The sequence below is a fragment of the Miniopterus schreibersii genome (assembly GCF_964146895.1).
Source record: "Miniopterus schreibersii genome assembly, chromosome: 17".
NCBI lineage: Eukaryota > Metazoa > Chordata > Mammalia > Chiroptera > Miniopteridae > Miniopterus > Miniopterus schreibersii.
This window is the reverse complement of record NC_138117.1, coordinates 44,416,740-44,430,636: the sequence shown is the minus strand read 5'-3', so window position 1 is coordinate 44,430,636 and position 13,897 is coordinate 44,416,740. Positions and strand designations below refer to the sequence as shown.

At 50.0% G+C, this 13,897-nt stretch overlaps 1 protein-coding gene across 6 annotated transcripts; it reads right to left on the bottom strand.

Moving 5' to 3' along the window:
* Nucleotides 1-4,395: 4,395 nt before the first annotated feature.
* Nucleotides 4,396-12,968, bottom strand: LOC308546974 (uncharacterized protein). 6 transcript variants are annotated; one of them, XM_081116507.1, is made up of 5 exons: nt 11,706-12,968; nt 9,964-10,015; nt 9,550-9,614; nt 8,597-8,716; nt 4,396-6,126 (listed from the first exon to the last, which is right to left on the bottom strand). In XM_081116507.1, the coding sequence occupies exon 5, from the start codon at nt 5,547-5,549 to the stop codon at nt 4,866-4,868; it is 684 nt and encodes a 227-aa protein (XP_080972633.1). In that variant the 5' UTR covers nt 5,550-6,126; nt 8,597-8,716; nt 9,550-9,614; nt 9,964-10,015; nt 11,706-12,968; the 3' UTR covers nt 4,396-4,865. The 6 variants fall into 6 exon arrangements, with proteins under 6 accessions (XP_080972633.1, XP_080972634.1, XP_080972635.1 ...); XM_081116508.1 differs by lacking the exon at nt 9,550-9,614; XM_081116509.1 differs by lacking the exons at nt 8,597-8,716; nt 9,550-9,614.
* Nucleotides 12,969-13,897: the final 929 nt, after the last annotated feature.

Below are 13,897 nucleotides of genomic sequence, written 5' to 3'. Positions count from 1 at the left end.
AATACGCTGTGATGCAGATAAAAGCTTGTTTCCCCCTGTGCAGACCCTGCTGAGGAGCTGATCACAGGAGTTACCGTCAGTACCACAAAGGGCAGCTCCAGCCCTCGCTCGTGGAGCCCACAGCCAACCTCTGACTCGGTGGTTGTCACCCACAGCCCCCCACTACTTGGCACAAGTCCTGATCCTGTGGGAGAGTTAGAATAGGAACTAGTCGTGTCACCGGCGGGAAGAGAATAACTTCAGTTAGGTTGTGCTGCTCAGCATCAGGATACCATTCTGCCTTTTCCTGATCAGCCTCGATGGACCCCTTGGTGAGCACCAGGCTTGGTGTCCCTGGAGCTGGGAGGTGAGCACAGTGCCTTCTCCCTGGGGAGGCTCCCTGGCTGTGCATTTCTGCCCCAGGAGCAGGAGGTAGCACACCACCTGCTGGACCATATGGTGGTCATATGAAAGGCCAGAGTGACTTATGGGGTCCCCCTCACCCTGATAACTGCCTTCTCAGCCATTACTTTCCAGCTCTGACTTGTCAGCAGCATTCAACACTTATTTTGTAGTCTTCACATTTTATGTATTTAAATCTCTTTATAGTATTTTTCTTTACAACTAGCAAGAATTTGACAGTTCTTTTCAAATTTTCTATTATTGGAGAAACACTTTAGTGCACCTGAAACTCATTGCTGTGTAACTGTGTATAACCTGACATTCCAATAAAAAAGCAATGAGTGGGACATAACCTGTGGGTTAAGGAAAAGCAGTAACTTTGGCATAAGGATCTCCTACAAATAGGGAAAATACAACCAGGAACGTCTGGAAGAGGCCCCTGTGTCAATTCTAAACAAACAATGAGGAATGGGTATTCTATAACTCCCAGAGCTGTGAAGGTGTGAGGACAGGTGCTTGTGTGCTGGCTGCTGCTGTCACTATTCAATCTGACTTACCAGGTGTGGGGACGCAGTGCACGGCCCACCTCTGGAGGAAGGTGACTACACCAGGACTCAGGCAGGTGCCAGGCGGCCTCAGGCAGCCCTGAGAGAGGCAGGAGCACTCGAGGACAGGCAGGGGAAGCTAGGCCACCAAAGGCAGGCCGCTCCATGCCGAGGGCCTGCTGGCAGAGGTCCAGGATGATCTTTTCCACACTTGGAGTTGGCCCAGGCCCTGGGCCCAGTGGGGGTCTGTACTACAGCCTACCTGGGTGAGTTTGGGAAACACTTGGTTTCATGTGTAAAAGTTCCCAAGCTGAGAAATGAAGGTGATGGGTTGTGGAGTTCAGGGGTCCCCAGGACTTGCCCTCACTTCTAGCACCAGTCACAAGTTCAGAGGTCACGAACATCACCCTCAAGTACTTTGCTGCACTGACTTAGAACTCACCTTGAAAGCTGATACACACATGATTACAATGTATTACGGGTAACAGATATTAAAGTCAGTTGGCCAAGGGATCTCATGGGGCAGAACCCAGGAAAAGTACCAAATGCAGAGGTTCTGCTGTCTTCTCCCTGGTAAGTCAGTCAGCTTTTCCTTCCTGGCACTGATGTGTAACAATGTGCACAGGGTATTGCCATCCAAAGAAGCTCATCTGATCCTTGGCATCCAGAGTTTTTATTGGCTTGATGTCAACGCAGCTGACCTCAGACTCCAGCCTCTCCTGAGTTCTCTCCATAAATCACACTTAGCAGACTATCTGCCCTGGCCCTTGGCTATAGGTAAACACTATTATCAGGCAAGTCAGGTTAGTCCTTTCTGCAAACAGGGTTAAGAGTGGGTGGAAGCCCAGGCCTGCCTCCAACTGCTCTATGACTTCAATCCACTTCCCTCCAGGTTCTCATGCATTTCATAGGGTCGCTGTGAAAATGAAATGAAATCACAGCAGGAAGATCAGCCCAAGACTCAGTTCCTGTGTGACTTGTGAGCTCACAGGACTCTGCACAGGTACAGCCACCAGGGAGCTGCTCACCCCCATGAGGGGGGCACACAAACATCCCAGTGGATCTAGGAGAGGCTCAGTCTCCAGCTACAGGAAGCATTCAGAAAATGGACACTCTGGGTTGGGGCATGGAGGCCACACAGCCACCTCCACAGGGACTCAAGGAGAGCCAAGGGGGGCATACTTGGACTGGCCCAGTTATAAGTATAGAGGTGGGAGGGCCCAGATCCAGCTCCCAGTGACTCTGGCTCAGATCTGATGTCCTGCCTGGGTCTCTGTCCAGGGATGTGCACAGGGTCAGTCACAGACCTAAGTCATGGTCACCAAGCATGCACACTATAAGCATGACCCCACCTGGCCTCACCATGCCCATCAGGATAGGTGCCATCACCTCTCACTTGGGGATGCTGACTCATGATGGGCCAAGGGCTTCAGCTGTCTGAGCCTCTGACCCCAGCAACTGATCTCCTGACTCGGAGCCATCACAGTTAATCAACAAGCAGCCACAGTCTGGGACGACGGCACTCCTGAAGGCGCTCTTGTGAGCTGAGAGACAACGGGCAGCTGCATGGACTCAGTCCACCAGACGCCCAGGGGTGACCACAAGATGGCCCAGTGGAAACATCTGGAACCCATGGGACCCTTTGTCCATGTTCCCCTCCTTAGATGGGCTTGATTTTGACCCTTGTGGAAGTGTCACCAACTCATTTTACAAGACCTCTTGAGCCAAAAGGCAGACCAGAAAACTTGTCAAACCATGTTCTCTAGTTTTGCACAATGAAAACAGCCAGCATTTTCCTCTCCCAGGTAAGTTATACCATTAAATATGCTGCTTCAGACTGTGCCAGCCCACCATCCCCACCCACCTCTCCAGCCCTCCCACTCGGGGCTTTGGTGCTCCCTTCAAGGAGGCCACAGTCACTTGGGTGCCACTGGCTCCAGGGAACATCCGGGCAGATGGGATGACGGGTTCTTTCTGTTGTTCTTAACCCTCACCCGAGGGTATTTTTTTCCATTGATTTTTAGAGAGAGTGGAAGGGACGGAGGGAGGGAGGGGGAGAGAGAAACATCTATGTGAGCAAGGCACATGGATTGGTTGCTTTCTGCACATGCCCTGACCGGTGCTGGGGAACGAACTTGCAGCCCAGGTACGTGCCCGTGACTGGGAATCGAACCCATAACCCTTAGGCGCACAGGCCGATGCTCTAACCACTGAGCAACACCAGCCAGGGCCAGAGCAGGGGTTCTTCATAAACAACCCAATGGAAGAGTGTCTCGACCAAAAGCAGTGTCGGGCATGATTCCCACTGAAACCAACCTGAAGATTCCCAGTCAAGGGCATATACCTGGGCTGCAGGTTCGATCCCCAGCCCCAGTCAGGTGTGTGGAAAGCAACCAATTGATCTGTCTCTCCCATGTCGATGCTTCTCTCTCTCTCTCTCTCTTAAAATCAATGCAAAAAATATCCTTGAGTGAAGATTAACAAAAAACAAACAAAACCATAAAACCCATGAGGAAAACCTTCAGAACCTTGAATTTAGCAATGATTTCTTTGATACAATACCCAAAGCACAGGCAACAAAAGAAAAAATAGATAAATTGAATTTCATAAAATTAAAACCTTTTGTGCAAACATTATCAAGAGAGTAGACAGACAACTCACAGAATGAGAAAAAATATTTGCAAATCATTTATCTGATAAGGATTTACTATGCAAAATATATAAAGAACTATACCTCAGCAGCAAAAAACAAAATAACCCAATTTTATAATGGGCAAAGGAACTGAATGGCCTATAGGCACCTGGAAAGATGCTCAACATCATTAGTCATTAGAAAAATGCAAAGCAAAACGCAGTGAGGCATCACGTCAAACCCACTGGGACAGCTATTACACACACGTGCTGGCAAGGGTGTAGAGAAGCCGGAAGCTTCGTGCATTGCTAGTGGAGATGTAAAAATGGTTCAGCAACTGTGGAAAACAGTTTGGCTGTTCCTCAGGAAGTTAAACATACCCATCGACTTCACTCCTAGGAGTATACCAGGAAGTACTGCAAGTAGGATTCAAACAGGTAGTTCATAGCATCATGCACACTAGTCAAAAGGTAGAAACACCCAACTGTCTATCGATAGAAATGTATAAACAAAATGTGGTGTCTACAAATGATGGTATATTATTCTGCCATGAAAAAGAGTAACGTTCCAATACAGGCTACAACATGGAAGAACCTTGAGGACGTGTATTATACTAAGTGAAATAAGCCTGACATAAAAGGCAAATCTTGTATGACTCTGCTTATATGGGTACCTGGAATAGGTAAATTCCTAGAGACAGAAAACAGAACGGAGGTTGCCAGTGGCATGGACAAGGGGAGGGTGCAGTTACTGTTTAGTGTGTATGAGTTTGTTTGGGATAATAAAACAGTTCTGGAGATAGACAGGATGGTTACACAACATTGTGAATGTCTTTAATATACTGAATTGTACACCTTAAATGGTTAAAATAGTAAATTTTATGTGTATTTTAGCACAATAAAAAAAGCAATCATCCACTCTATTAGGTACACAAAAAAATATGAAGTTAATTTTTAAAAACTTACTGTATGAACATATGTGAAATTCTTTCCAGTGTGAATTTTCTGGGTGCTGCCATGAGAAGCCCAACGGTATTTTCTTTAAAATACTTAGACACCTCTGGAAGTGTTCTTCAGTGTCTGAGAGGAAACACACTAAATCAGCTGTGATGAATTCTGCTTTTCTAAAAGGGAGAGATTACAGTTGCCTCTCCCTTTTGCTTGCCTTTCTCACTTTCTCTAAAATGAGCATGCACTGCTTTGGTTTAAGAGTTTTTTAAAATTAGGTAGAAATGCCTTTCACATGTGACAACACTGCATGGCCAATATATAATGGACGGGTGGGTTGTGGGAAGTGCACGGTATAACTCATGGGCCTCCAGCGTCACCCGGAGAAGTGTTTCTGGAGGTGGACCTCTGGTGCTGGGCCGTGTTGGAGCTGCACTCGTAGGGCTTCCCCCAGTGTGGATCCGCCAGTGCTGGGTAAGGTAAGTGCCCTGGCTGAAGCCCTTCTTGCAATCGCTGCTCTTGTACAGCTTCTCCCCGCGAGCGACCTCTGGTGACGGGTGAGTCTGGAGCTGTGTGGACGGCCTTCCCGCACTCACCACACGGGTAGGGCTTCTCCCCCTCGTGGATCCTCTGATGCTGGATGAGGTGTGTGCTCTGGCTGAAAACTTTGCCACAGTCATTACATTCATAGGGCTTCTCTCCAGTGTCGCTTCTCTGTTCAACAAGTTTGGTTTTTTGAATGAAGGCTTTCTCACATTCATTACATTTATAGGGTTTCTCTCCAGTGTGAATTCTCTGGTGTTGGATAAGATTAGAACTTTGAGTAAAGCCTTTGCCACATTCCTTACACTCAAATGGCTTCTCTCCAGTGTGGGTCCGACGATGGCGGGTAAGGACTGAGCTGTCACTGAAGGCTTTCCCACACTCGGCACACTTGCAGGGCTTCTCCCCAGTGTGGATCCTCCAATGCTTCATGATGTTGGGCCTCTGGCTCAACGTTTTTCTGCATGTGTCGCACCAGTAGGGGATCTCCCCCAAGTGCATCTGTTGGAGATGGATGAACTCACAGCTCTGGCTGAAGGCTTTCCCACACTCATCACACCTGCAGGGCTTCTCTTGACTGTGAAGCTGCTGGTGCTTGATGAGGTTAGCACTGTACCTGAAGGCTTTCCTACAGTAACCACAAAGATGCAGTTTTTCCCCAAAAGGAATTTTCTGATCTCCTTTAACTACTAAATTTGCACTGAAGATTTCCCCAGAATCATGAACTATATTTGTGTGTTTTTTGACCTGTGTACACACTTATGTTATTGAGATATGATCTCTGTTCAAAACTTTGCTCACATATATTGCATTTGTAAGGTCTGTGATCAGGGACAGGGCTTAACCCCAACTTGAGGCTTCTCCCAGACTCCTGGCTTCTCTCCCTGTTGGTCAGTGTGACTGGACTAGGACCTCTCTGCTCCATGGGCTTGTCCTGGCTCTCCTCTGGCTCCCAGAACATGCTTACAGGCTTCTCCTGGCGCAGGTCCCTCGGCAACAGTTCCTGAGTCAGTCCAGTTCTGCCCCACCAAGCATTCCCCTGAAGTCAACTCCTTGTACTCAGTCCTGGTCCCGTAAGCTGAAACAACAAACAGAACATCTCAGGGACACCTGTTCCCACTCTGGAAGGAAGGTACGAAGACACTGCTGACCACTTGTGCAGTACAAATTACATCATCTCCAAAGTCACAACACCTTCCAGAGATAAGAGCCTGGTGCTCAGAGGCTTGAAAATCTATCCCAGGGCCAGTCACATGGCAATGCAAGCACTTCACTCAGATCTGATCAGCACCCATCCCTTCCTCCCTGCCTTCTGCCTCCAAAATCTGCCAGAGTAGGATGGTTCGATGCCTGTCCTCATTACAAAGAGAAAGGAGATGAAGGCTTCATAGCACCATGGAAACCAGAGAAAGGAGGGGCCCAAAAGTCTTGGAGGGCATCTGAAAGACAATGAAATTAAGGCGAAGTAAGTCTAAGGCCACCTAAGTATACCCCAAATCCATGCTAAGAAAACCAGTTGCCTGCTCTGGCTGGTGCGGTTCAGTTGGTTAAGCATTGTCCCATGCACCAAAGGGTCTCAGGTTCAATTCCCTGTCAGGCCACGTACCGAGGTTGCAGGGTGGGTCCCTAGTAGGGGGCGTGCAGGAGGCGGCTAATTGATGTTTCTCACATCTGTGTTTCTCTTTCTCTTTCTCTCTCCCCCCCTCACTCTCTCTTCCTCTCTCTCTAAAAAAAATCAATAAGCCCAGCCAGTATGGCTCAGTGATTGAGTGTTGACCCATAAACCTGGAGGTCATGGTTCGATTCTTGGTCAGGGCACATGCCTGGGTTGCAGGCTCAGTCCCCAGTAGGGGGCATGCAGGGGGCAGCTAATCAATGACTCTCTCTCATCATTGATGTTTCTATCTCTCCCTCTCCCTTCCTCTCTCTGAAAATCAATTAAAAAAACAACAACAACAATCAATAAAAACATATTTTAAAAAAAGAAAACCAGTTGCCACCCTAGGAGGGCAGAGGGCCAAGCCCATGCCAGCCATGGAGGAGGAGGGCAGAGATCACAGAGGCCGGGGTCCCTGGCTCTCCTTAGCAGGCCACTCTCATTCCCAGGGCTCTTTGCAGGGGTACCAGAGGCCACTGGTGAGCCACCACCAGTACCTTAAACTCAATATGCCACACAGAATGCTTCCTGATGCCTTCAGACCTCCCCCCTTCTCTCCTTGACTAAGCACTCATGTACTCCACAGGCAGGAACACATCCACCAAAAATGTGTTTTCTGCGAGCCAAGAGAAACATAACCCCAAAATGGGGACAATCGAATGTCCTCCGCAATAGAATAGAAAATAACTTGTACTTCATGACAGAATACTGTATAGCAATGATGCAGAACAAACTCCATGCAACACAGCGACCTTCCCAATGCTCAGATGCCCACATGCATCCAGCAGACAGAGCCCAGGACTCAGAGGGAAAGGACCTTGGGGCTCAGCAGGAAATTAGGGAGGAGGCCCATGGGCTCCTGGGGAACCAGAAATGTTCTGTATATTGATCTGCAGGATTTTTTTTAAATCCTCACCCAAGGAAATTTTTTCATTGCTTTTCAGAGAGAGGAAGGGGGAGAGAGAAGGGGAGAGAGAGAGATAGAAACATCGATGTGAGAGACACATCGACAGGTTGCCTCCTGCTCGAGCGTCGACCAGGGCCCAGGACTGAGCCTGCAACCGAGGTACGTGCTCTTAGCTGGAACTGAACCCGGGACCCTTCAGTCCACGGGCTGACGCTCCAACCACTGAACCAAACTGACTAGGGCTGCAGGATCTTTTTTTGTAAAAATATATTGAGCTGTATAAAATCAGGGTTTGTTCCATTTCTGTAAGTATATGTATTCAAATATGCAAATTTACAAAAGAGAAATTCAAGTCCTCTGAGCCAGGAGTTCCTTCCTAGGACATCATCAAGATGGGCAGCACTGTCCACGGCAATGAAACTAGAGAACACCCTCCCTGCTGGCACTTCCAGTGACAGCAGCAACTGAGACTCCTGTGCACAGAAATGGACACGCACTGAGTGACAAGCAAGGATTACCAAGTCTAGGTACGGACCAGGAAGGGCTAGAATGGGGACAGCAGGTGCAGACTAGAGCACACGTATGTCCGACTGCTGATGTGTCCACTCTCACTTCCCTGTTCCGGTCTGGAACTGTCCGGACAGGGGGATGAAGCAACTAGCCCATCTGACCCCACTTAATCACTGTGTTGAGCTCTCAGGGGCAGGGCTTCCTGGGGTCCCACAGTTCACCCAAATGCCCTTCCCTCTTCTCCTCCGCCAGCACTGCCCCTCTCACCTCTCACTATCCAGAAGATTCAGCTGAGAATTATCCCACTGAGGAGGAGGCCGATGGAGGTGACCTGGGTTTCAGCAGAGGCTACTTCCAGGGCTGCTGTGCTGGCCCAGAGACATCTTCCCCCAAGCTCCTCAGTCATTAGCTGCACACCCTGGACCCCACAAATGTTAGTTCAGTGACTGGTAAGAGAACCAGCCCCTCACACACCTGAGTCATTGACTCCCAGCCACTCCCTCCTCTCGGCACCCTGCATGTCCAGGACCCATGGCTTATCCCCTGGCTCCAACTGTGTGATCACTCCAGGCTTGGAACCTGCAGGTCCAGCTCCTGGGAAGGAGACAGGGCCTGGGGTTGGTGTCAAGGACATGGGGTTGGGGGCCTGCAGGAGCAGGGAAAGCGCAGGTGTGAGGGAGATGGGAAGTCAGGGCACTCTGGGGGGCTGCAGGTGGTTATGGAGATGGAGATCTGAGCACAGGGAACAACAGCGCAGGGGCCCCTCCCCACAGTACTACACAGTGTCCCCTGAGAACTGGCTGCCTTGGGCCTGGAGCAAAGACAGTCTATCCAGGAGCTCAGAGGAGGGAGAGGCTGATCCAGAACCACTGGGCCCTTCCTTGGCACAGATCAAACCTGTCTCTGGGCCCAGGGGTGAGGCCTCCAGCCCAGCCCCTGCTGAGCCCTCAGTGCCCAGGGCTATTCCCTGAGCTGTGTTCTGGCAAGGGGCCTTACCCAGGAAGACCAGGTTCCTATAGGTCTCCAGCATCACATGTCTATAGAGACCCCTCTGAGCAGGGCCTAGACGCCCCCACTCCTCCTGGGAGAGGAGCACAGCAACATCCTCGAAAGTCTCCTTGGCGTGAAAGGACAGGGGCTTGACAGGGGCTGCTGCAGGACCAGGTGAGGCTCAGACTGGGTAGCAGAGGCGTGCTCGGCACACAGCAGAGGGTGACTCCAGGCCTGATCCCCCAGCATGGCCTCAGCAGGTGGTCTGACTATTTGGCTACTGAGGCAGCTAACTCTGGGAGACTGAGGAAGTCCCAAGGTCACCCCTCCTCTGCTCAGCACCCAGACCAGAGATGTCTGAGGGTGTTTGCTGAGGCAGAGCAGGAGGGGAAGCCCTAGGTGGAGACCTCATACGTCCCAGGAGGATGGATGCTCACCTGGGGTGTGGTGGACAGGTGCAAAGCTGCCATTATGTGGTTCCCTGGACTTTCCAGGGTGGTAGCTGAGGGAAGAGAGAGGACTCACGGAGGCCCGGCCTGGCCTCTCCTGCAGGTAGCTTCATGGCCCCGCTCGTCCCATGCAACACAGCTGGCTCCCGGGAACCTCCTGCCCCACCGGGACTCCCCGGTCGCCTGCCCCTCCTCCTTGGAACACTAAGTTATCTCATGCGGGGCAGAAACACTCATTCCATTTACGTGAAAGACAACACGATAGGGGTGAGGAAGAAAAGGAAGCAAAACAATGAACAGAAGGCGCACAGAGCGACAGTCAAGTGCAGAAATAGAAATAGGAGACTCGTGGAAACAGGCCCCCGGGTGAGCAACGGTGAGAAGTGAAAGGGTTAGGCTCACCTGTGAGAAACACAAGCCCTTCGATTAAATACGTGAAATACACCCACGTAACCTGAAATAAAACAATACAGACAGGATGAATCTAAGACACACCAAGCAAACACTAATGAAAATAAAGCAGCTCTTGTTTTTTAAATCCTCACCCGAGTACATGCTTTTTAAAAAGAGAGGAAGTGAGAGGGGGAGAGAAACGTTGATCAGTTCCCTGGGGCACACGGCACACACCCCAACCAGAGATCAAACCCACAACTCAGGTATGTGCCCGAGCTGGGAATCAAACCTGTGACCTTTCAGCGTAGGGGCCAACGCTCCACCCACGGAGCCGCAGCAGCTGGGGCTAAAGCCACTCTCCACTGCAGAGGCACATGGGCCTGCCCGCCGCGGGCCGCCCTGATCCCGCTCGACCAGCTGTGCTCGCCCTCAGGGCCCTGGGTCTGCACTCTGTGCTGGTGTCCCCCCTCCACATAGTGTTGCTGAGCTTAATATGAGTTACTGCCTGTGGTTTAGGGATATTTACATCAATCAAAACAGAGCTGAAAGCAAAAATCATTAATAGGAACAACACTGCATTATTAATAAAAGGAAAAACCTGCCCTGGCTGGTTTGGCTCAGTGGTTAGAGCGTTGGCCCACAGACTGAAGGGTCGAGAGTTCAATTTCCAGTCAAGGGCATGCACCTTGGTTGCAGGCTGATCCCAGCCCCGGGTCGGGGCAAACAGTCGATGTGTCTCTCTCACATTGATGTTTCTGTCTCTCCCTCTCCCACTCTGTCTAAAAAAATCAATGGAAATCCTCCATTGAGAAGAGAAGAAAAACCCCACCAAAAAGCTGTCATTACAAATGTGTGTATCCACCAACAAGCTCAAAATGTAGAAAGGAAAGCCAACCAAACAACAAGAGGAGCTGGCCACCCTCCCCGGAGTGAGAGTGCTGGTCATCCGCCCCTCAGGAACCTCTAATCAACAAACACTTTTACCTAAAGCACAGAGAATACACATTTTTTTCAAGATGTACGTTGAATATTATTTTTTTTTAAAAACCACATATACCAGGCAACAGAGGAATTGTCAACAAATTTCAAAGGCTGCATCATTTGGCAAAACATTCTCTGATCCTACTGTTGTTATACTAGAAACACATGATTTTAAAAGTACCCCCTCCAAGAAAACCATAAAAATGGAAAAGAGGGTGGAAATGCCAACAAGGCTCCCTAAGGAAAAATGTGCCTCATTAACGTACTTATTTGAGGATGAGAGGCTGAAATAAATGATCTAAACATTCAACAAGAATCAGATACAGAATAAGAAAGTAAATCAAGAAAAGATGATCAGCCCTGGTCGGTTCGGCTCCATGGTTGGAGCGTTGGCCGAGGACTGAAGGGTCCTGGGTTTGATTCTGGCCAAGGGCACGTGCCATGGTTGCAGGCTCTGAATGCAGGAGGCAGTCAACTGATGTGTCTCTATCACATCAGTGCTTCTCTCTCTCTCCCCTCCCTCCTACTCCCTCTGAAAAAAAGCACACATACACACAAAATGGAAAAAAAATCCTCAAGTGAGGATTTGAAAAAAAAGAAAGAAAAAAAAGAACATAATCTCAACAAGAGAATACTCTCAGCATTGGTTCCTTGAAAATGCTAATAAAACACAAACATCCAGCAAGTTCAATGTGAGGGCCTGGGGGGCTGCAGTGAAGAGAAGGAACAGGAAATGCTTTTAAGAACAGAAAAGGGGTCTAAGTACATACCATACACAGCTGTGGTTCTCAGGGTAGTCCAAGCCCAAAAAGAAATACAAGCTATGAGGACTGGAAGAGAACGGACAAGATCACCACGGTTAGAGAGCCAGAAGGTCGTCCACAGAGAAGGTCCGAGAGCATCAACCCACTGTCGGAATGGCATGAGCTCGACAAGACTGCCACCCCTTCAAGGACAGCGCACGAGTAATTAGTACCACTCTGATGCAGTCGCAAACCAGATACCAGAACCTGGCACTCACAACAGCTACAAACACTACTCTGGCACCTAAGAAGAAGGCTAACAAAAATATGGATAAAATGATAAAACTTCACTGAAGGACATTAAAAAGACCTACGGAGAAACAGACAATGCTCATAAACAGGACTCAATATCATTGACTCTCCTCCAATGAATCTATTAATTCTGTGAAGTCAATACTACAACAGATCATGAAATCTGACCAAAATGCCTAAGTATTACAAGAGTAATGATCCAAGATTAACTACAACAATGCCAAAAAAGCAGTAAGGTAGTCAGAGACCTGCACTCCAAATGTCAAGACTTACTGCAGTCTGTGGGCACAGAGTTGGGTGTGAGCCTGGGAGGAAGATGACAGGACATTACAGAATGCCCATTAGGGACACACCTGCCACAGTAACAGCCACACAGTAGTCACCAAATGGTGCTGGCAAAACCCACTTCCATGGGAAAGTCAAGCTCCCTGCCTTCTATGGCACACAAAAATATATTTCAAGATGGTTGAAGACCCAAGTATTTAAATGTTCATAGCTATTAGAGAAATATTCAATTTTACTCCATCAAAAAAACTTCTGTATGAGAGACTACAAAATTAAAAGACAAGCTGTCCAGTGAAAGGATATTCACATACTCAACAAAAGATAAATATACAGAATATATTTAAAATACCCAGAAAAGACTATTTAATTTAAAAAATAAACACAGGCCTGGCTGGTGTGGCTCAGCCGTCGAGGGCCGGTGGTTCAGTTCCCGGCAGGGGCGGCCCAGCGGCGACTCTCATCGTTTATGTCTCTTTCTCCTCTCCCTTCCTCTCTCTGAAATCAATAAAGACAAATAAATAAAAGAAAAACACAGGATGCGACCTGATAAATTGCAAATAAAGAAATAAATTTTCCAGTAAACATCTGAAAAGATTTTCAGTGTCAGTAACAAGGAGGGAAATGCAAATTAAAAACAGACTTCTCTCCCCATAGATTAGAGAAATAAAGGGTGAGCAAAAGTAGGTTTTCAGTTGTTCGTGTGGAGAATAGGGCAGTAATTGATAAACAACGATGCAGGGGCACTGCGCCGCCCCGCCCTAAGCGGCTGCGCTCGCCCGCCTGGGCGCGTCCCCGCGTCCGTGCCGACCGCGTGGGGCGCCGACCGGGCCGCCAGGAGCGGGACGCGCGCCGCTCTGCAGACCCGCCCCCGGCAGGGCTGAGGGGCCCGGGGTCCCTCAGGGAAACGGACTCAGGAGATGGGCCCTAATCGCTCAGGGTGACGCGCACGACGGTCACCACGAGCCTGCGGGCGAGACACAAGGACGCGCTCGGCGCCCCCAGCCGGGCGGGCGGGGCCGGGCCCCGAGGCGCGGAGCGTCGGCAGCGGGCCGCGCTCCAGACCGTGAAACGCAGCAACTGCCGCGTGTGGAGGGCTCAGGAAATGTGCGGACAGCAGAGCAGCCGTCCGCAGGGAGGGCGCCGAAGGCGCGGGAGGCGATCCCTGCAGCCAGCTGCCGGACGGGGAACCTCCGGGACACGTTGGGGCTCACAGCGGGATGCCAGAAAGCAACCCGGCTTGAAAATGGGCAGAACAGCCCGGCCGGGCGTGGCTCAGCGGCGGGAGCGCCGCCTCCGGACCGCGTGCTGGGTGTGGCTGCGGGCGCGGGCGGCCCGGGCGCGGCGCGAGTGCTCCCGGCGGGTGCGGCCCAGCCACCGGCCTCTCTCCGTTCCTCGCTAACGACGTCAATGGGAAAAATACCCTTGGGCGAGGGTTACAAAGCAAAGATTTGCCGAACAGACTGAATTTGGAAAATGAGGAACCACCATCATTGCTAATATTATGCATTTATTATTTAACACACAAAATTTACTAAACACAAAATCATGACGCAAACGAGAGGAGGAAGAGGAACAGGAAGGTGGCTGCCGGAGATCCGGCCGAGGCGGGAGGAAGCGGCAGG

Bases quoted from the DNA above. Each gene is read 5' to 3' on its own strand.
- LOC308546974 (XM_081116507.1), bottom strand. From the start codon at position 5,549: ATGCACTTGGGGGAGATCCCCTACTGGTGCGACACATGCAGAAAAACG.